Source organism: Triturus cristatus, chromosome 3_2 (genome assembly GCF_964204655.1).
Source record: "Triturus cristatus chromosome 3_2, aTriCri1.1, whole genome shotgun sequence".
In the NCBI taxonomy this organism is placed as follows: Eukaryota; Metazoa; Chordata; class Amphibia; order Caudata; family Salamandridae; genus Triturus; species Triturus cristatus.
In genome coordinates, this window is record NC_140584.1 from 200,594,433 (window position 1) to 200,615,932 (window position 21,500).

Genomic DNA, 21,500 nt, shown 5'->3' on the forward strand with positions numbered 1-21,500 from the left:
TAAATCGGTCTGGTTGTAAGTGCTCTTTGAACCGAAAATCATTCCGTTCTACACATTTACGCCCCCTCCGGTAATCCCACACAATGAATGTTTGGAGAATGCCTGGAAGAGTGCACTCAAAATCAATCCGTTGCATTTCTGACTGAATTACCACCACGACGAAGAATAGTCTTCGTCAGCGAGCAGCTCTAAAAGGCTGGTGGACCACTGCAGCCCTAAATAGTATATTCCGGTGATTATTTGACTGGGCACTTTCTTTATCTAATTTCCTAAAAGAAAAGTAAATAAATGTTATGACATGCATAACAGGGTAGGTGAACAAAAAATGCGAAATTAGCATGGCCTTTTCAGTGCTTAATTTGTAAAATATGAAGTGCAGGTGCTCAAATGTTTGGAGGCCACACCTACTTTTCTTCGGCTCCACCCATTTCCTCCACTGGCTCCACCCACTCTATTGGCTCCACCCACATCTTCAACTGGCACTGCTAAAAGTCAGATGTAATACCCGATCGATCTGAATTTCAGCAAGGGATGATCACGCATTATCATCACACACAGAGGTTCTAATTTCCTGTCTCTGCCATCCAGAGCAGTGAGACAGGGTTATGGCGCTGGCCCAGGATGCCGGCATGACACGTCGCGTCTGTGAACTTATGATGTTTGGTAAACACCATTCTGAAAAGGAAACCTGATCACGTAGACTGACTGATGCAGTCAGATAATACATTCCTTCCCATCCCAAGGCTTTCCAGTCAGTTATTCAATTGTTCATAGGCCAGAGGCAGCAGATTGCATTAATGTGCACCAGCAGTGATGGGCAATTTAGGATTTGCATTTCTACAGATCGGACAGAGCCAGAGGGATATTTATTTTTGTAGCAGTCGGTTGGTAAAAATGTCTTTTAATGCATTTTTTAATTGTGGCAAATTGTGCTGCACAATTGCCATTACTGCCTCAAATGGATGTACTTTGGCCCCACTATTTAGCCTCTGCCTGCTTAGGTCTTGTGACGCCTGAACTGAGGTCTGTGGGCGAGAAGTGAGCATGTACTGGAGTATGGCCTGCAGCTTGTCAATAGAGGCTATGAGCTCCACTGCAAAGACAGACACGTAGCCACAGAGTGCATTCTCCTGGCTGCCTGTACTCATGGATCTTCATACAGAAAGAAACCCAAAGGAACAACAGTTGCATCATCCTAGATATTCCATCCATGCTCAGTCGCATGCTTGCAAACTTTTTTTGCAAGAAGTGCTTTTAGAACGGACTGCCGGTGCGTGCGTCGTCGTGCGTGCAAAAGATTTAAACTTTAAAGCCTGAGCCACTGCCAGTGAGCCTGATGATTCAATCTGGATATGCAGTACTGGGAATATGGCCAGTCAGGATGACTGGGCCTGGGTATTATAGGATGCTGCCAGGCTGGCCAGCGGGAGAGGGAGTGAGTTAGCCCAAACTCCTCTTTAATGAAATTATTTTGGAGCGCATACCATGCGCTCGATTCCAGTCATAATGTGTCAGTGACGCCTCAGAAATTCGGACAGAGTGTTATTTTACAGTCCGACAGTAGACCATCATCAGTTCATGATATTTTTAGTAACTGTCTTGCCTACATAATTGTACCCCATGCCTGATGGAAGGAAGAGGGAGTCGGTGCGCGCGTCCTACGTGCACAAGAACTGGTTTCAACTTTAAAAAAGCCTGAGCCAGTGAGCCTGATGAATGAATCTCAATCTGGATTGAATATATATGCAGAATGCAGTACTGTACAGTACTAGGAATATGGCCAGTCAGGAGGGCTGGTATTACAGGATGCCGATGTTGCCAGGCCAGCCCGCCAAGCATTTGGGCGAGTGACTGAGTGAGCCCAAAGTACTACTCTTTATTAAAAATTCTTTTGGAGTGCATGCCATGCGCTCGATTCCAATTAAGATTTGTCAGTGAGTGACGGCTCCGAAATTCGGACAGAGTGACAGTGTTATTTTACAGTCCGACAGTAGACCATTAACAGTTGGTTCATGATTTAGTACCTGTCTTCTTCACTTGCTTGCATACATAATTGTACCCAGCCTGGCATGATGGAAGGAAGAGGGAATCGGTGCGTGCGTCGTGCGTGCACAAGAACTGGTTTCAACTTTAAAAAAGCGAAGCCTGAGCCAGTTTTTTATTTTTGTATTTTTTATTTTAATGCAGATTTATATAGTGCAAACTCGACCGAAGGTATTGGAGCGCTTTGCACTTTACAGAGCACCGGTTACGTTACAGGACACATTCAGGCACAGGAGAAGATTAAGTGATTGGCTGATGGAAGGAAGAGGGAATGGACGCCGCCTCTTGCCTAAATTTTAGGCAAGGCTCGGGGTTACTCGGAGCATGCGTGCCCAAATTAATTACCCGGCGGTGGTAGTGCGGTACCCTGCCGTTTGTTTAGTGAGAGTGAGACCTGAGACCAGCACTGCCTGAGACGGGGTGACCACACTGAGAAAGTGAAGCCAAACTACATTTAATTAATTTGTGTGCGGGTGCGCGCCATGTTTGGACAAGTCAAGTCAGTGTCTCAGAGAGCCAAGGGCTGGACTGGGCGGGCAAGGCCTGCCTTGGCTTTTTAACTTCCAGTACTCTGGCGCCGGCAGGCCCTAGGCTATCCGCGGTGCCTATCGAGATGACCTACGGCCGGCGGGTGTGCTGTGTGGCGGCTACTACTTGCAATTCGTTAATCTGAATTAATGATCATCACACACAGAACCGATCACATCCTTATAATTGACTCTTGTGCCGGAGGCAAGCTGCCTACCACCACCACGGTGATCTGACGACCGGACGGGCCGCACCGTCACGCCACCATGCTCCGAGTCCGAAAAAAATAAAACAGCGTTGGTTTTGGCATGGCATGTAAGACATCACATCGCTAGTTGGCTACTACTCTACTACTAAGTAAGTTAGTGATTAACTTCTTACCTTTACTCGTGGTGGGCCAGCAGGGAGTCAGGGCACACATTGGCTGCACTAGTCTCACACTGCCTTCAGCCTTTAATAAATTATTAGGCGGCCTGTACGCTACTCTAGTACCAGACAATTCTGGCTGACAGATGCCTGCCCAGGCTCAGGCTGCCGCTGTCCTGTCCCCCGCCCTCCGGCTCAACCACGTCGTCGTCGGGCGGGGTGGGGCTGAACGAACGACGACTACTTGTGCTGAGCTGCGCTGCTGCGGTGGTTATGTTAGGCCCTGGGACGTGGCAATCTGAAAAAAATCTGCGCGCGCTGCCTGCAGAATAGCCCACCGTCCTCACCTATTCAGAACCAAAATCTAGCCCAAAAATCTTTAATCTCCTCTGACTTGGGGGCTGCTCGCTCACAGCTCAGGGCAGGCTAAGGCTAAGTCACAGTGACTGAGAAGAGTCCCAGCCGCAAGCTGCACTGTTAAGCACTGGCCCGTGACTCACTCGGGAGACCGGAGACCTAGACGTGAAAAACATGCTGCGGCTGCACCGTACAGTACAGGGTAAATTAAATATATATATCGATCATCGTGCAATATGTGACGTGCCCAGCAGATGCGTGTAGACCCGGCCCTAATAATTAAGTGCCGGTGCCAAGCACCGGAAAGCACCGGCACAAATTAAGCACTGGTCCTTTTCAACATCCTGTATATTTATAATTTAAACGGAAAGTGCATTTTACAGAATAGAAACGTGCGTAAAAATGTGCGTAATGTTAAACAAAAATATAAAATAGAAGTATTTGCAAGTCTGAAAAGAAATTACAGCCTTGTCTCTGTTTTGTGCGATAAAGAAATTGAAAGGTATTGAAACATTTGTCCATTATTGAAATTTTCCTTTGTTGAAAGCCTCCATCTTTCTGGAAGTACTGCTCTGCAGAATCAGATGTTGCTTCCACAGCGAGGTAGAAGTTTGCCTGCCTCCGTGTAGGTCTAGGGTTAAGTTGGCGTTACATCAAACATCGAAAAGGTAATGGTAGAAATGCTTGCAAATAGTCTAAACCACAAGCAATCACTCTGGGTTGCTTTCCAACCCATTATTTTTTTTCGCATTGTGCCACTCAAGTCATAGCCTTATAGAAATCAGAGTTGACCCTGCTCCTCATGGGAACTGTCCAGCCTGAACCGACAGACGAGTCCCCTTCCAGAAAGCAACCCCAGACCGGTTTAGCCCTTGTTGGGCCTAGTCAGTGAATTATGGCTTGGATACTGTGGCACTGCGAGCAAGGGACCCACATCCAGTGTGGGCCATTCCATTAGGGCAGAGGAGAGTCGCCCCCCTGCTGCCAGCGCCGCTGCAAAGGAGAACAAATGCAAAAACAACAGTTGATGGACAGAATGCAGAACAATGTCATACATTCACCCCAGTACAGAGATCTGGGCCTAAATCCATCGTTTTTTTGCTCACCATGCCACCCCAGTTTAGACCTGGCCATATGCAAATCAGTCTTGACCCTGTGCCTCATGGGAACAGTCCAGCCCGAACTGCCAAGCCAGGTCCTCCCTGGACCAGAAACAAGCACCCTCTTCAGCCAGGATAGCTTGATTCCAGTGGCATGGAGAGCACAGGACTCACGTCTGAGCATACCCATATATGGGCGTTCATGTAGGCGGCCAAAAGGAAAGCATAAAATGTTATGACAGCATAAGTCTTTTTCACAATTCGAAGTACAGAGACAGCTGCAGCAGCTAATGTTACTGGACAGAATGTGTAATAATCCTACGTGTCAAATAGGCGGCTGTAATTACCGCTTGAAAGATGGCGTAGCGCGGCGAGTCAGTCTCGGCCAAGAAAGCATTCCCATGCTGACAACGCGTAAACCCCCTCCCCCCCCCCCCGGAACACAAACATGTAATATTCATTTGTCATAATCATCACTCAATAAACACTGGAGTAGCGCCATCTAGTGACCCAAATGCCCCCCGGGTACCATGGAGGCTCGCCGAAATGCAGTGTGCTCCTCGGCATAGATGAGCAGAATTGAGCGAGGCTGCCGCCCTTACCGCCGCATGGACCTTTGGCTGCAATTGTGAGCAAGACAATCCAGGGCAGGGAAGCATTGTCCTGGCGGTACAGCATCTACAGTGAATGCACATCATCAAAATTGACAACATGAAAATTGCTCTGACTACAAATAAAACCTTCCCTTTCGACAATAACTACCACAAAGTCATATACATGTGCTTGAGTTGCCACCAAGCGCCGCTGCAGATTCCCCCTAATTGCACCACATGTGTGAGGCAGCTGCCATTACTGCGAACAAGCACATCACGTTGAATTGCATGCACAACAAGATAAAATGTTCAAATTCAAAACTCAGGCAATAAAATAAACGCTTACAATAAGAAACTGCCCCGAAGCCATAATGACAATTTGCTTGCGTTCAACCATTATCACCACACGCTGCCATCAACCACCCATACCCTGTGCTGAACGGGCTCGGGGCTCGTGCATGAAACCAGACCAATGCGAGCCGGATGGCGGTGTGTTCCGTGCTCTCAAAGTGCAATTTTTAAACATTTTAGAACATCAGATTAAAACCAAGCGCTGCGGGTAGCCTCACGGAAACGCTGCCCTGAATTGACTCCGGACTCGTGTATGAAACCAGAACAATGTTCGCCGACTTGCGTTGTGTTCGTGCTTCCGCTATGCAACATTTAAACATCTTTAAACGTTTAAGACCTCTTTGAAACCTGGAAATTCAGCCCAAGCGCTGCAGGTAAACTCGCAAACATTGCCCTGCCTTACTCGTGCGCAGAACCAACCGAAACGATGCACTTGCCATCCGTGCACGGCAAAACGCCCCCTATGGGGATCGAACCTGCAACTTTGTTATTCTGAGGGCCACACTGTAAGCGCTTGAGCTACCTCGTACATAAGACGAAACAAGTAACTCGGTTTAAATAGCCATCAGCATGTGAGAACAACTATTATTACCTCGTACATAAAACAAAACATTATACAACGTTTTAAATAGCCGTTAGCAAGTGAGAACAACATTATTAATGTATTAATTGTAAAATAAACGCTGCCGTGTTATATAACGATTGTACCCCGGTCAGCGTTGAAGCGGCTAGTGTGGGCCTCCCGATGCCGTGACCTCGTACCTTTGCCGTCGTAACAAGCGGCCTGGAGATTGCTGCTTTAAACGCTTTGCGTAAAACAGCCCCCCAGCTGCGCAACCGAAGGCCTGCATCGGCCATACAGTGCACTACGAACAGCCATGTCTGCGCCATCGGTAACCATCCTCTTTGCTCTGACCCCCATTGCTGATCGCCACAAACTCGCATCGCCATTTCGAACTGATAAGTAGCTGGCTGGGAGAGTACATGCAGGCCTTACGCTGCGTGTGTCGGGAGAGAACTCTAAGGGGCATCGGGGCTGCCTAACTCGTACGTCCCTGTATTAGAGGTCTTGGGCGAGCAGCAGACCATCCCTATGATGGAAGGGGGGCAATTTGTAAATACACCGCTTGTTAAAGTGTGGTGTCCGCTATTACATGACAGCACACAACAGGGTGCTTGGTAAACAAGGAAGTAGTCCCTAAATAAAAAGATAACAGCCCAGCAATGGAACTAAACTGTAGTTGGTCGGTGCTGCTTCCTGCGAAACGGAAGCAAAACGGAAGTGACGTATCGGATCGAAAGCCAATGATAAGCCAGCTAACGAGAGCAATGCCAGAGTTAACCAATGGCAAGTGGCAGGAGAAATTACCCTCAATATTGTGTTTACTATAGGTCTTGAAACAGCGCATGCGCTGTCTAGGCTCGACCTAAAAATAAAATGGTAATAAAATGCATTTATTACCATTTTTTTTTTCCCTTTCCCCAGCCGAGCCCTCTTTGTGGAGGTGGGTGGGGAGGCACCGCTGGTGACTGGCAGCATGGGAATGGTACGCACTCAACCTGTGTACACTGCGCAGGTCATTTTGTCAGGCCGTCTTGTGACGGCCAGCCTGACTTCCGCAGTGTAAACCTCTCCACCTAGCTGTCTAAGACAGCTACGTGGACTACAGACACAGGCCCCCGTTGCCTCGAGGAGCGTCGAAGACGCCTGCTCCAGCCAATCCTGGCGCTGCTTTCATGCTGCTCATGTGCCGCATAAAGCAGCTTTGGAATTTTTGTGGAGAATTCCACTACTGCAGTCAGAGCTCTGAGGGATTCACTATGAACCAGAGAAGGCAAGCCAGTGGAGGTAAGAGCATATTTATTTTTCATTTTAATTAATTTTCAGCCTCCCCTCCTACTTGAGAGATGTCCGCCGTAGTACGTTAAACACTGTTTCTAACGAGCCATGACTGACAGCCACATGTGGCTGATACCCTAAGTATTTGGGTGGTTGCCCTACCAAACATTTAGGTTACCAGCCGCCACTGCCCATAGCTGGGCATACCCTTTGCTACTTCTATTGTTACATCAAACACACAAAAGGCAGGCACTTCGGGGTGTAAAGCGATATGCTGGAATGCTACCCAGAGCGACTGCGGGTGTTTTAGACCATATGTAAGAATTCCTCTCATCGTCTTTTGTTTGTTTGAAGCACTAAATTGTCCTAGATTTAAACAAAGTGAGATCAGCACCACTAGTGCTTCGGACATACGGTCTTCATGTTCTTTTGCTATTATTTTACAAAATGAGAGGGTGAAGTAAATAACCCTGTGGAATTTCAGTAGAAAATAACATTCTAGTATGTACAGAGTGTGTCGGACTCTGTTAAGTTGTTTAGGAAACCTTTCTGTCTCTCACATGCTCTCTCACTGTCTCATATCGCCTCCCACATACTTTCTCTCACACATGTTGAATTCATAAGTAGGTGTCTTCAGGTAGTCTTAAATCCAGCCATGGCGTTGGAGTATTTTAATATATATATTGCTCAGTATAACGTTCAAGCCTTGTTCATTCTCTCTGTATTAAGTAGTATTTCCTGGCCGTTTTTCTTAGTAGCTAAAAAGATATTTTGAAAGCTAAAATAAAAGTATATCTAAACTGAAGCAGTGTAAGTTTGTCTAATTTTCGGTTCTCTGTAAACGTCTCCGTCATTTGAACAGATGATGTCTCAGGCGGAAATGCAGCAAAGAGACCTAATAAAAGGTATTGAATGCCTTCCAACTGGGGGTCACCTCACTTCCTTGGATCAAGATCTTTTAATGCTAAAAGCCACTTCCATGGCCACCCTGAACTGCTTAAACGACTGCTTCCACATCTTACAGTTGCAGCACGCGTCCCAGCAGAAGCGCGCCTTTACGTCAGGTAAGCAGTTGCGTCGCCATAGATGGTGTCAATGGTGTATACCATGTCGGAGTAAATATGTGCCTGTGTATGTAAAGTAATATTTACTACTTTTTCTTTTGTTTCAAGTTATAATATTTAGCTTATCCCCTTTGTCTTGAGCCTTACCTTAAAAAAAAAAAAGTGGTTTGCAAAATTCAGAACATTCAAAATAAATACACACATTTTATTATTTTATTTAGCCTGTTTATGAAGGAGTACAAGGACCAGGAGCATCATATCAATTCACATAAAAAATAGAATACAGGAATATAAAATGTAGTAATAAAATGCTGTGTAAATTAGTGACCTGCTTTGTAGGCTAAAAGAATAATAACACATATAAACACAAGAAAAAACAATTATTTGGATGTACATGCCCAATTGCGTATTGAGGAAATAACAAAGAAAGATGTAAATCATCCCATCAGTAGGGACATTTAAGGATTTTGGGGGCACTGTTGCCAACAACTTTGGATTTATGATCCATTTTCAGCTAAATCGCACCCATTGATCATAACCCGAAAGCTAGGCAGTAGTAAAAGAAAAAAGACAAATGATGGGCAGTTGCTTATTTAAAATCTGCACCCGTACCCTTTTACATCCCTCCTTTTCTCAAACTGGCCTTGGATTACCTTGATCCACTTACAGCACACGGATTGCCATGGAAGCGGACCATGGGGCAGCCCTGTATGAGGCCATGGTATATTTTCCAACATTCTGCGACCAAAAGAGGTATAGATGGTTATTACAGCTTGACCATTTGGATAAGTTAATGAGGGGCCCTGTCTTCACCGAATAACAAGAGACCCTTTGAAACCAAAGCCCACTTTGCCCATGCCTTAAAACGTCTCTGTTGATGTCTGAAATAGTCTTAATATCATGAGACAAACCAATGACCTTACCTTCAATTAAGATTAGGGTTCCTGAGTAAAAGAAAACTCGTCTCCGTCATGGATACTGAGAAGCAGAGGCAAGTTACTAGTCCAGGAGAAAGCGTTTGAGTTCATGTTTGAAAGATTGAAGGCATACTGCTTGTGGGGGCAGCATTCAAGCAGATTAACAGCACTGTATGTATGAACTCATACAGTGGGGCAACTCAGTGGGTTCAGGCATCTGCTTTTAAACTGCCTATGGGGGCTGCTTGCCACAGCTGAAATTCTCGCAGATTGACTTGTGTACACATGGTCTATAAAGTGAGTCCTTTTAAAATTGGTAATCAAAACTACTATTACAGTGAACAGCAATAAAATAGAATTTGCGAATTAAACTACACAGCCGATGTTTTATAGCTACATTAAGTGATGCTTTTACTGCACTTTCTCATGTTCAGATGCCTGAATTACAAAATGTGGTAGAACTTCACCACTAAGTTGACAGTATCAGCCCTCGCCAAAGTTCCAAAGTGGGGAGGTCAGAGGGTAAGCGTGATTATCTTATTCATGCCCAACCCATCTTCTATGCTTTCACTCTTCAGGCCAGATTTTTTAATGGGCCATAGCAATTGGTTCCTGATTTATCGAAGTTTTATGCAATGTATTGCCTGCTCTTTGTTTAGTTTCTGCTGCATAAAGTTCTCTCTCACTGCTTTACCCGTGCATCCGATTTTTACCTCTGAGGCTAAGTTCAAGGGACGCGGGTCCTGCAAGTGACATAGCACAGGGCAAATGTCTGCTGCCTGTGGTACCTGCACCATCATGCTTGTCCCAACCACAGGTCGCCTTTGTCCGAACCAGGCCCAACATGTGAGTATAGTCTCTGTCAGTAACCGCAACTATGCTCATTCCTTACTAGGCCAAGTTTACCTTTCTTTATGAGAAGTTATCTATCAAGGAAAAACAACTTATTTAATAACAGTAGCTGGTGATCGGACATTTGAGATAGTTCATGCTAATTACTTCATTTTATATGGTGTGTCTTATCTATGTATTGCTCGTTTTTAAACCCATCTGATTTGGCAGATAGGGGAAATTGATCATAGCCATTGAAACAATTTATTATGCGACCACTTGTGGCCCAGACCAGTTTTAAGCCAACATTGTGATTTGGTTAGCCTAATTCCACAGAGGGGACCTTAGGCACTGAGCAATTTTCCTCTAATGACTGTAAGTAAGACCTAAATGTAAAACCCTCTAAAACTTTGTAAAATAAGATAATAGCGACACTGCACCTCTTATCAGTCTCCCTTTACCAGCAATCGGCCAATCACTGAAAGGGCCATGATGGCCTGACCTTCTATGTCATGCTGTTGTTGATTCAAAAGATGTCAACGTTGATGCTGATGGCAAGAAACTTGTCAACCAGAGCATCATTGACCCAATGAGGGTCCTTCTAGCTCCATGCTCTTGATCCGGATTTCTACCCGATGTTCTTGTCCTCCTCAGAGAGCCACGAGCCTAATCTTGACGAACACTCGACAAAGAAACAAATTTGTCTCCACCAGCTATGCCCCCAAAGGATCTTCCAGTGGGGTCCCAAGTAGCGACAGACCCCCTAACCCAGTAAGGTAGATTAGATAAGAACCTCCTGTTGAAATTCTGTAACGCACAGGGATGGGTTCCAATCTTGGCGGGACTTGCTTCTTTTTGTGGTTAATAGAGTACCGCTAAGTATGGTTGTAGTAAAATCTGTTATTTAGAGCTGTCTGAAAATGCTAAACTCTCGGAGCAAACCTTATAAATACGCAGTATTATTGTTATTATGCCTTGACCGGCCTTCTACAAGTGTCTGTTTATGAAGATGTAGACTAACTATTCAGTTGGGTCATCCCTTCAATGTACCATGGCCTCTCCTGGACAATGTATCTAGGTCCAAGACCGGTTATGCGAGTTAAGCTACATACTCGCATGCCCTTCTCTTTTTAGATTTGATTTGCTGATCTTCCCAAATAATGTATAATCAGTAAAAATTGGAACAAAGAAATGTATCCTCTTGTCTAATTATTAATAAGCACAGTGAATCATACTGATGCAGCACTGACCTCCTAGGTAATTTTGTATGCTTCTCCTGCTTTGAAAGTGTCTCTATTCATGATCATCCTCTGCGGAGAGTCACAAAACCAGTCCCTCATCTATGCTCCATTATTATAGCTCAGGCATATTTCTACTATTTTACCGATGACTTATCATGGGTTCAATAGCATATTTTTAAGGTTATTCCTGGGAACGCTGAACCACTTCAGAGGTAAAGCGATTGCATTAGTGAGGTAAGCTTTCCATGCTGCACTTCACACTTTGCCTACACCTTTAAGAGTGCATTCATGCCACAGTGCATGGTGATTTGAGGTTGCTTTCAGTACTCTTCCCTCCTGCATCCAGCAACCTTCCCAGACCGCTCACCTGGGCAATCCAATTTCCCTCCGTGCTTTCCTCATTTCCATTTGTTGGTACCTCTGCAGGATAATCACAGCTAAATCATTGTGGGCAAACCATGTAGCTCCATTGCCTCTAAGAAGCGAGATGGCAAGACCCGCGTGGCCGAGACCCTCTCCCCAGTCCGTACCTACCTCTGTGGAAGGTGTTTCAGGCTCCATAAAAGACCATCAGCAGGCAATAGACAGACTATGTCTCGAGCCGAAATGTTTAAAATTACTCTTCGCAAGCTTGAAGATGTAATAATGGTGTTATCCCACTGCAGGATAGTCGAACCAAATCATTTAAAGGGCTCCGGTCCGTACAACAGAAACAAGTCTGAAGATCAACCCCAGAGCTACCTCCGTTTGTAATGTAACCCCTTGAGTGGGCTGTATATAACCACAAAAATACATATTTAAACTCTAGTAGGTTCAACTCTGCTGTTTCATCCCTCTAAGGTGATTGCATGTATTGCCTATGAGCCAGGCACTGCCTGTTGCTCATAGAAAAAGCTCTGGAAAAGTATTCATTAGCTATCTCTTTAAAAAGCGGGTTATTGTTGATCTAGGAGCTAAAAGAGAATTGCGGCAGATCAAGGCTTCAAGTCCACTAACACTAAAACAGTTATGTTGTGCTAAAGTGAAGGCTCTGGTTAAAATTCTATTCTCACAATCACAAATGAGCTCCACGATGCGTGGAGAAGGGAACAAGAGGCGCGGGGTTCCAGGAGCTAGCAGTCTTTGACAATAAATGTTAACCACAACAAGAGCTGCTCCTAGTGTAGTGACCACTGTGAAGTTATGGTTAAATTGTGAGTGATGGCATCTCACAAAATGTGACGGACTGGTCTCACACACCACCTGGTGTCATGCTTCATCATTGACCAGTCCTCGCCCTCTAAAACCTTTGTTTGATAGAGGGCAGGCATTCACCTGACAGGGATGCACTTCTAAACTAAGTGGGGGCCCGTGAGCAAGTGAGTGAGAGTAAACATCATTATAGTTATCAAATTGTGTTTTAATGTGACTGGTAACTATATGATATTAAAATCAGTGGACGGTGTTTGGGGAAATAATTGACTCCTAACCGTAGTGTAAGCGGTTGACATGTTTCTGCCGTATTGGCCCAAGTGGGTCCAGGGCATTCATCAGGACATTAGTACAAAGAATGGGGGGGGGGGCTCCGTTCTTACCAACTGGTGGTAGGAAGATACCACTGTGCGGGTGTGACCTGTGTCACTCTCCACTTTTGAAATGGCCTCTAAGTTCTAGCCTGGAATAAAAAGTGCAGATAGAATATGTAACAACATAACTGGGTCACAACAGGATACTGAAAACAATACATGCACTGATTCAGTTAATAGTGAGTGACTACTCATGTGACATGTGACACTCTGTGTGTACACAATTCAAGAATGATGAAGTGATATAAGATCTCCCTGTTCTTACCCAAAATACCAAAACTACTTGCCACATGGGAGTAGGGGAGAGGAAAACCCCTGTTGTCAAACCCTGTAAAGAAGAACACACAGACCGCAATCGGCGTGAATTGTAGTCTCAGGTCAGAGAAAATAAATAAGTAACAATCCTACATGAAAAGACTTAAAAACGAAAAACCGTCATCCTGCATTCAAGCACACTCTTACTGCCTCCATGGGCGTCCGCAGAAATTTTTCCAGGGGGGGGCGAACCTGGCAAATGAAGGGGCGTGGCTAATAATAATGGGGGCGGGGCTAAAATGGCAGACAATCCGGATCGGGTAATGTTCAGGCCAACCTGAGAAAAACAAGCATTGGCATAGCCAATAGGTCTCGCCTTTGGGACCTTATGACTGACTCACTGACTGAAGAACTTATATAGCGCACTTCTGCCAAGGCGTCTTGGCGCTGGGTAAGTATGATGCCGGCAGTATAAGTATTTAGTTCTGCAGCAGGTCCCAAAGGCGAGACCAATTGGCTATGCCAATGCTTGTTGTTATATCTGGGCATGTTGAGAGGCTAGGGGACTGGGTCTCGATGTCAGGTTGGGAGCACAGCAATGACCTACTCAATTTTAATGCGTAGATAATACAACCGGAGGGGTGAAATGAAAGGTTCACTACCAGGAATAACAGGAAAGTAGAAAGTTAGGCTGGTTAGAAAGGTAAGGAGGGGTAGAGGCAGGCATGGTGGTGAGGGGAAAAACAGATGCATGCTAGGAGAGCGCTGTGAGGGAGTGAGGCGAAATGGGAAGAGGCACTGAAGGTGGGTCGGGTAAAGACCGTAGTGAGGCAAACAGAAGGGTAGCGAGGGGTGAAGGGTAGACAAAGAAGTGAGGTGTAGAAGTAAAAGATTCAGGAGCAGAGACAGGTAAATAAATCAAAGCTGGAGAGGGGAGAATAACGCAGTCGTAGAACCAGAGAGGGCCAGGTAGAGAGAGGGAGAGGTGTGTCAGAGACGGGTAGAGACAGCTGAGGAAGAGGGAATAATAACGACTGAGGTAGACAGGCGAGGTAGAGGGGTGCGTTGATATAAAGGAAGTGCAGAGATGTGTCACAGATGTTACTGAAGAGGAAAAGAAGTAGAGATATTGAGAAAGAAGTAAGGCACAAAAAGAAGTAAGGGGTGAACAGAGGTAGAACGAGTGGAAGGGGAGAGAACACGTAGAAGATGAATGGCAGGGTAAAATGAGCGATCAGGCAGTGAGTGTGAGGAGTGGGATACAGAGGCATATGTGGCAGTGAGCGCGAAGTGCGGGGTACAGAGGGATATGTTGTGGCAGTTAGCGCAAGGTGTGGGGTACAGAGGGATATGTCGTGGCAGTTAGCGCGAGGTGTGGGGTACAGAGGGATATAAGGCAGTGAGCGTGGGCAGGGCCGACTTTAGCGCTCGTGGGGCCAAGTGCGATAATGCTTTTTGGCACCCCCAATGACCACCTCCACTACAGGTTCTTCATAACCATCCTTTCACAGCGCTCCTCAAGCCTCCGTAACCATTCAGTCTCAGGTGCATTTAATTCATTTTATAGCGCCGCTCCTATCAGTGTAAGGTGTCACAACACTTTACATCACACAGATCACATAGAGACAATCAATCATAGGTGTGTAAATCAGTGCATAGGAAATGTTACATAAGAGAGAGGACAAGAAGGTGTAGGAGTCACATGTCATCCATACAGGTAGGCAGGATAGTTTAAGAGTGCTTGGTCAGGAGAATCAGAAACCTAGAATTTAAAACCTAGCACCATGGATGGGGGGGTTCTCTTTATTAATAAGAATTGATTTCTACCCAAATTAACCCATTTTGCCACATTAGGATAATGAAAAACTGGGGGGAAATCATAACGCTCTAGCCCAGTTTGCATGCATCTTTGCTAACAGTTACTTGCTCACTGTTCCACATTAGGATTTTAACTCATAAAGAGTTATCAACAATATGGTCTCTCTGACAAAAGTGTGACCCACTGACCTATTTACATTACATTATACGCACTTTGTGAGCTGCACGTTCTTTGCAGCAAGCATAGTAACCCTCTGCGCTACCTTAGGATGAGTAGAAACTTCCACTACACAAAACTTTGATCTCTCCCTCTCTCTAAGGAAGTGCATTAATCACTGCAGTCATTTAGACATTTTTATAGGTGGCTGAAAGTTTCTAGGAGTCCAGGAAAGAAGCAGGTGCTTTTAAAATCATCATATTGGGGCCCCCTACACGAAGTCAGCAGCCGGTGCGGTGGCACCGGTCGCACCGCCCTAGAGCCGGCCCTGAGCACGGGGAGTGGGATACAGGGGGACATGAGGCAGTGAGCGTGGGGAGTGGGGTGCAGGGGGATATGAGGTAGTGAAACACAGGGTCGGGACGTCCTGCCAGACATGATAGGGTGCATACTGGCAGATAGATATGTTATTGACACAAGTCTGTGTACATTTTAGTGGGATCTGAAATCCGGTCTATGCTGCAACCTCAGTTTTTGACTTGGGAGAATAATGCATCGACCCCCCCTCCCCCCCCCTCCCCGAACTTCATTCAGAAGATCCCTTGCTCTCAGGCTACAGAGTGTTCAGGGCCGGCTTTAGCGCTGGTGGCGCCCTGTGCGACAAAGTTTGTTGGCGCCCCCCACGGGCGCTCCCCACAGACTCCCACACTACTACCCTTTAACAGTACAGTACCCCCTCAAGTCTCCATAACCACTCTCTCTCAGATGTATTTAATAGTACCACCTGTACCAGTTTAGGGTGTCAGAGCACTTTACATCGCAAACACTACTCAGATGCAATCAATCATAGGTGTGTAAATCAGTGTATAGGAAATGTTACATAATACAGAGGACTACAAGGTGTAGGAGTTGCATGTCATCCATACTGGTAGGCAGTATAGTTTAAGAGTGCTTGGTCTGGAGAAGCACAGACTCCGAAAGTAAATCAGAACCCGATGGTTGGAGGTTACATTTCATAATGATGATTTTTTTTTACCGAAAGGATCTCTCTGACAAATGCACTGACCTATTTAAACTATATGCATTTTGTGATCTGCATGGTACACATTCTTTGCAGCACACACATTAACCCTCTGTGATACATAAAATGAGTTAAAAATACCACTTGACAAAACTCCTTTTCTCTCCAGGAAGAACATTAATCACCAAGTTATCTTGACATTTTTATTTTTGTATGACAATTTCGGAGACCGGCAATGCAGCAGGTGCTTTTAAAACCGGTTGCACAGCCCTAAAGCCGGCCCTGAGAGTGTTAAAAGGAGGTCTGTGTGTCCCGACCTAACCACTCGTGCTTGTGGCGCGCAGCTCAAACCGGCCATTGTCATTCTGTTTGTGGCAATCAGCCGCAGACAGAATGACAATGGGCGGGAGGGGCAGCGAGGAGGAGTGCAAGGAGCCCCATCAGGGAGTTGAGGCCTCTGGCAGGGAACACCTCTGCTCCCTGCAGGGCCCGTAATCCCGGACAAAAGGCGTCCGTAAAAGCATAAGTGGCCACAGGGGGGGCAAGGAGGAGCAGTCCAGGGGGGGCAAGCGCCCCTCCTTGCCCCCCCCTGCGGACGCCCATGACTGCCTCAAGGAAAGTTTTCCGCGTTGCTCCTAGGTGACTGCTTCTGGTCCTCCCTGATGTCGAAATGAAGAAAAAACATTGTGCTCTATATAGTGCCACCTAATTGGATAATTGTTGTTAAGTGGATCGGCACTTACGGAGAGTATTGTCCGGTGCGCAGTTTCCGGTGTCCTCGTACGCCTAACGCTTTTAAGTGAGCTTGTGCCTGACCTAGTAATCGCCGTGGTTTGGGCATGCTCAGTGAACAAAAATGAAGCTTAACCCGCCATTGCATGGGTGTGCCTGAGTGGTGGGAGGGAGTGATAGTGATGTCTCTTCTCCCATGAGCACAGTTTCTGAAGATGCTTGAGGACATGCAGCAACTTATTCACCTAAATGTCCTCTCCTGTACCTTGCTTGCCCTGCTGATCTGAAGACAAGTAGCTAGCCTATCACGGTTCTTACATTACACAGTTGTTTTTGAGGGCACGCATATGAGCCTGAGGTGCTGCTAGGGGGTCTCATGAGGGACATATTTTACAAAACTGGAAAACTGTATCAAAAGAATAACCATTTTGAAACCATTTTTGTTCTCATTTATGCCGATTACCAGTCCGATTTACCGAGGAAGATTATCGTGTCTTTAAAGAAGTTTGAATCCTCACCATTCACTGTCTTGTGAACCGTGAACTTCAATAAACAATAATGCTGGCTGACTGAAATTGGTGGCCACCGAAGATGGGGATGGCAGATGTAGATCTGTTGGCGCTAGAAATAGTGCAAGCTGCAGCATTCTGCGCAGCCTGAGTGTGGGCTTCTAAGCTTCTTGGTGAGGCCCACTTAGAACAAGCTGAGGTAGTTACATTTTTAGGTCTCGCCTAGCGCTGTAGCACATGCGGTGCTCGCTCGGTGAGACATATAGTGAGAGAGGAGAATGCAGAAGGGGGCTTGAAGCCCCACCCATCCTTTTCATTGGGTCGCGTCAGCGTTTATGCTAAACGCTGGCTTCCCATTGAAAAGGATGCTTTTTCGCCACTGCCTTTCTCACTTTCGTCCGGCCCATCCGAACTGGATCGTCTGCTTCACGGCCGTCGTGAAGCATAATCTTTATGGGGCCATCTGTTTTTAATTAGCATGGCCTTGGTGCGGCCATGGTAGTTAGATACAGATGACCCCCCTAAAGATAAAGTCTGCAGGCACTACTGGTGACATCAACACCCGATACCGAGGACTTGCCATGAGGCCCCCGTGTCTGATCAGTACTACCGAAGTGAGTCGAGCGGAGCATGATAGTGGGACTAGCTGCTCTGCTGTCCAGTGCGGAGGGAAATGGTGTATAACGCCGGCGGAAGATGAAGGCTCAACATGGAGGCGCCAGATGAGGGTGGGGAAAGCGCGCTCCCGGGGCAAGCGGACGGGAAGCAGATACCCTTGTGAGCAGATCGGAGCGCCACCATCTATGTTTGTCCTGCGTATGTTCATCAAACCCGTACAGCCGCATTTGAGAAACAAAAGGGCTATTTACATACAATGTGAAGTTTTGCGTTGCCCCTTCCTAACTCTTGTGCACTTTGCTGCCGTGTTGTCGTGTGACTTTCGGGACGTAGACTGTCGTGTTAAGGAGAAGGCGGTCGCTGCCCCTGTTCTCGATTAAGCTGCAGGAAGTGCCTTGTGCCACCTTCAGCCCATACTGGTAGCCACCTTTAATGTCGCCAGGACTGTCAGCGTCAGGGTACACAAAGGACTCCGCCCACATGCTTCCCCACATAACTTTTTTTTTTTTTTTTTAGCTTGATCCTTTCTAAATTAAAAGATGTACAATGCAAGGAGATAGTTGCATCTTAGGTTAGATTAAATGGCGAGCGATTGCAACACAGTTATGAAACTTTAACAAAACCTAAACGGGGGCGGCAATCGCACAGGATGTTCACCCAATGAGAGACAGGGACCCCATCACTTTATTATATCAATGCTGGACAACGTAAGTTTTGTCTCCCGGAGACTCTGCCAAAGGAAGCATGGCTTCCGAAGGGGGCGAGTCTTCCAGTCATCACCTATTTCCCTTCAATTGGTGCATCCCCACACAGAAGCCCACACCAAAAGGGTGGCTGGCTGACACCGCTTCACTGCTAATTTCCTCTAATGTTTTTTCGCTGGGTTAAGAGTGGACTTGCATCTACCCAACATGGCTACCAGCTATAAACGGCAGCCTAAAAGATCCCGTGCCGCTAGCGAGGCCAGATACTAGGACTGAACTTCCAAGATTCATCTTCCCGTTCACAGTCGCATTCAACCTAACCCTTAGACACATCATCGCCTTTAAACCAATGCTTGTCAATCTGCGTGTAGAGCACATAGCACTAGTCCTGCGCCTCCGGAGTATGAATTGATCTTGAGCGCTACACCCCCTCTTCTGTCCTTCTCCGGGGTATTGGTAAACAAACTAATAAACAACAGACAGATTTACAACTCGTGGGACAAAATACCCACCTTCTGACTAGTGTAACCTTTTTCAACCAGAACCCTCATACACACTCGAAGAAATAAAAGTGAATTCTCTTTTTCATCTCGATCTCGCTTGAATCGCTTCACTTTACTCGTCACTCCCCCTTGACAGTACCTGTAAAAGGGGATTGCGCGCGGAGTTCGGCCCGGGCTCCAACGGAGGTTGAATAGGGCAGGCTTCGTGCAATGGATGGAGGACTAGCTCAGCCTCAACGCCAAGTTACTCTTTTAGGAGCGAGGATGGAAACACACTGCAACAGAAGGAAAAGATATCCGCGCTCGTCCCCGCCCTCTACCGGCCACTCGGCAGAACTGCAGCTCCCCCTCACTACAGCGTTTTATTTGTTCAAAACCAAGGGCGCAGCAGCACCACACAAAAGCCCCCGGGCAGTTACTTAGCGTGCTCGCTTGCCCGAGTACCATCTTTTTTTTCTGGCATGTTTTTTTAGAAAAATAATAGCATTGTCCCCTCACCCGTGATTATGGCGACTTTCACCAAACCGATGGCAATTCCTTAAGCAATCATGCTGTTTAACTAGAAACAGTGCAAGATATTTCACCCTGCCAGGCATCCGGGACCGACCTACGTTTTTTATTTCCGAACGGAATTTAAGCGTCATTTTAGATGAGAAGGAATATCCTAACCTGTTATGTACCTTTTCAATATGAAGTTTCACAATTCCCAGTTAATTTCATTTTAAACATTTATGCTTTACTTTTTGACTTTTAAAACTAGAGCAATAGGGTCACTTCCTCAGCAGGCATAGCTTCACTGCTGTGCAAAGGGCATCTTCAAAGCTGTATGCCTTATTTACAACTGAAGGTTAAGGGCCTCAGTCTATGTGTGGGACTTAGCAATTCTACATTTTTCCTCCCCCCCCCACCCCCACACACGTTGGGACAGGATAAATACACTTCAGTAAAGAAAGGTGAATAGCACGTCCGCCCAGAAATCTCAGTGGCATGAAAGGGGCTAGCATTCTCCTGAAATGCCAGGCCTCGTGTGGAAGGCAAGAGTGGTAAAGAAAAGGGAGGGCTGTGTAGTACGCATGCACACTACCGGAGGGCTCCAGTGTCCCTACTGTTGGGAAAGTGTTGGTTAGGTCTGAGTGACGCAGCTTGTGCTAATAAATTGTGCTGCGCCACTGTGGACTGTAGAGGCGGTGTATATCTAGTTACCCACATTACCGTGTCTTGCATGTGCTTACCGTCGTCACCCACCAACACCTCAGGCTTTTGGGATGATAACAATTAGGGCTAGGAGCAATGAAAATTACCAGGAAGTAATATTGACATACCCTCCCTTGTCTGGGTGAGGAGTACCCAGGCTGTCACACATGTTTCTACAGTGATAGTAATCTCACACCTATCTAAGATATCAGGATCACACACCAATATCTGCAGTGATAATGACCTCACACCTATAACTCAAATAGTAATCTCACACATAACTAAACAAATAATAATCACACACCTATATCTGCAGAAACACTGATCTCACACCTACATCTGCAGTAAGAGTGATCGCACACCTATATCTGCAGTGATAATGATCTCACACCTATCCAACAGTAATGGTAACATCACACCTATAGCTGCAGTGACAGTAATCTCACACCTACATCTGCAGTGATTGTAATCTCACACCTAGCCGAACAAGTAATAATCACACACCTATATCTGCAGAAATGCTGATCTCACACCTATATATGCAATAATATCATATCTACATCTGCAGTGATAGTAATCTCACACCTGTAACTGCAATCATAACAATAATACATCAGTATATGTAATATCCACTAAGAGTCGTTATTCCCCAAAAAGTGGGTATTAAAATGTTGTATGCATTAAATTATTATGATAAAAAAAGTTCAATACTAAAAGCCAGTACCATTTACAATAGAAAACTCTCACTAGTACAAAAGCAATGCAATAGATTAGACAATAACAACAAAGTGAGCTATTGCCATTTGGCATTACACCATTTGATTAATGCTTCACAAACAATAAAAAATAAAAACATTTACAATGCCAACAGCTCAAAATAATGTCAGTGCGAGACCTATTGCATTGTAAATGCTTGTTTTAATAGTCGCAGAGTGTTACACAACATTGTAAGTCATGGCGAAATCCTTGGGCATTGGCTCAAGGTGGGAAAACGGACTGACGAGTCTGCCCAGCAGCAGAGCAACTTCCCATATTCATAACTCACCCTGGAACCTTCAGTACATGTACAACTAAAATACTTACACCTCCGTGTCCACTTGCAAGACGAGCATTGAAATACCAATAGTCCTGGTTTATAAACTAAGGCAGTTCCTCTTTGATTGTGTGCACCGTTGTGTGGATGTGCAAGGAGC

General features: G+C 45.9%; 1 protein-coding gene across 2 annotated transcripts in view; it reads left to right on the forward strand.

Moving 5' to 3' along the window:
* OSBPL11 (oxysterol binding protein like 11) overlaps window positions 1-21,500 on the forward strand; it is a 305,858-nt gene that overhangs the window by 114,615 nt on the left and 169,743 nt on the right. For both annotated transcript variants that reach the window (XM_085647503.1, XM_085647504.1), the window contains exon 6: window positions 8,041-8,242. In XM_085647503.1, the coding sequence (XP_085503629.1) occupies window positions 8,041-8,242 (202 nt within the window). The remainder of the gene's footprint in view (window positions 1-8,040; window positions 8,243-21,500) is intronic.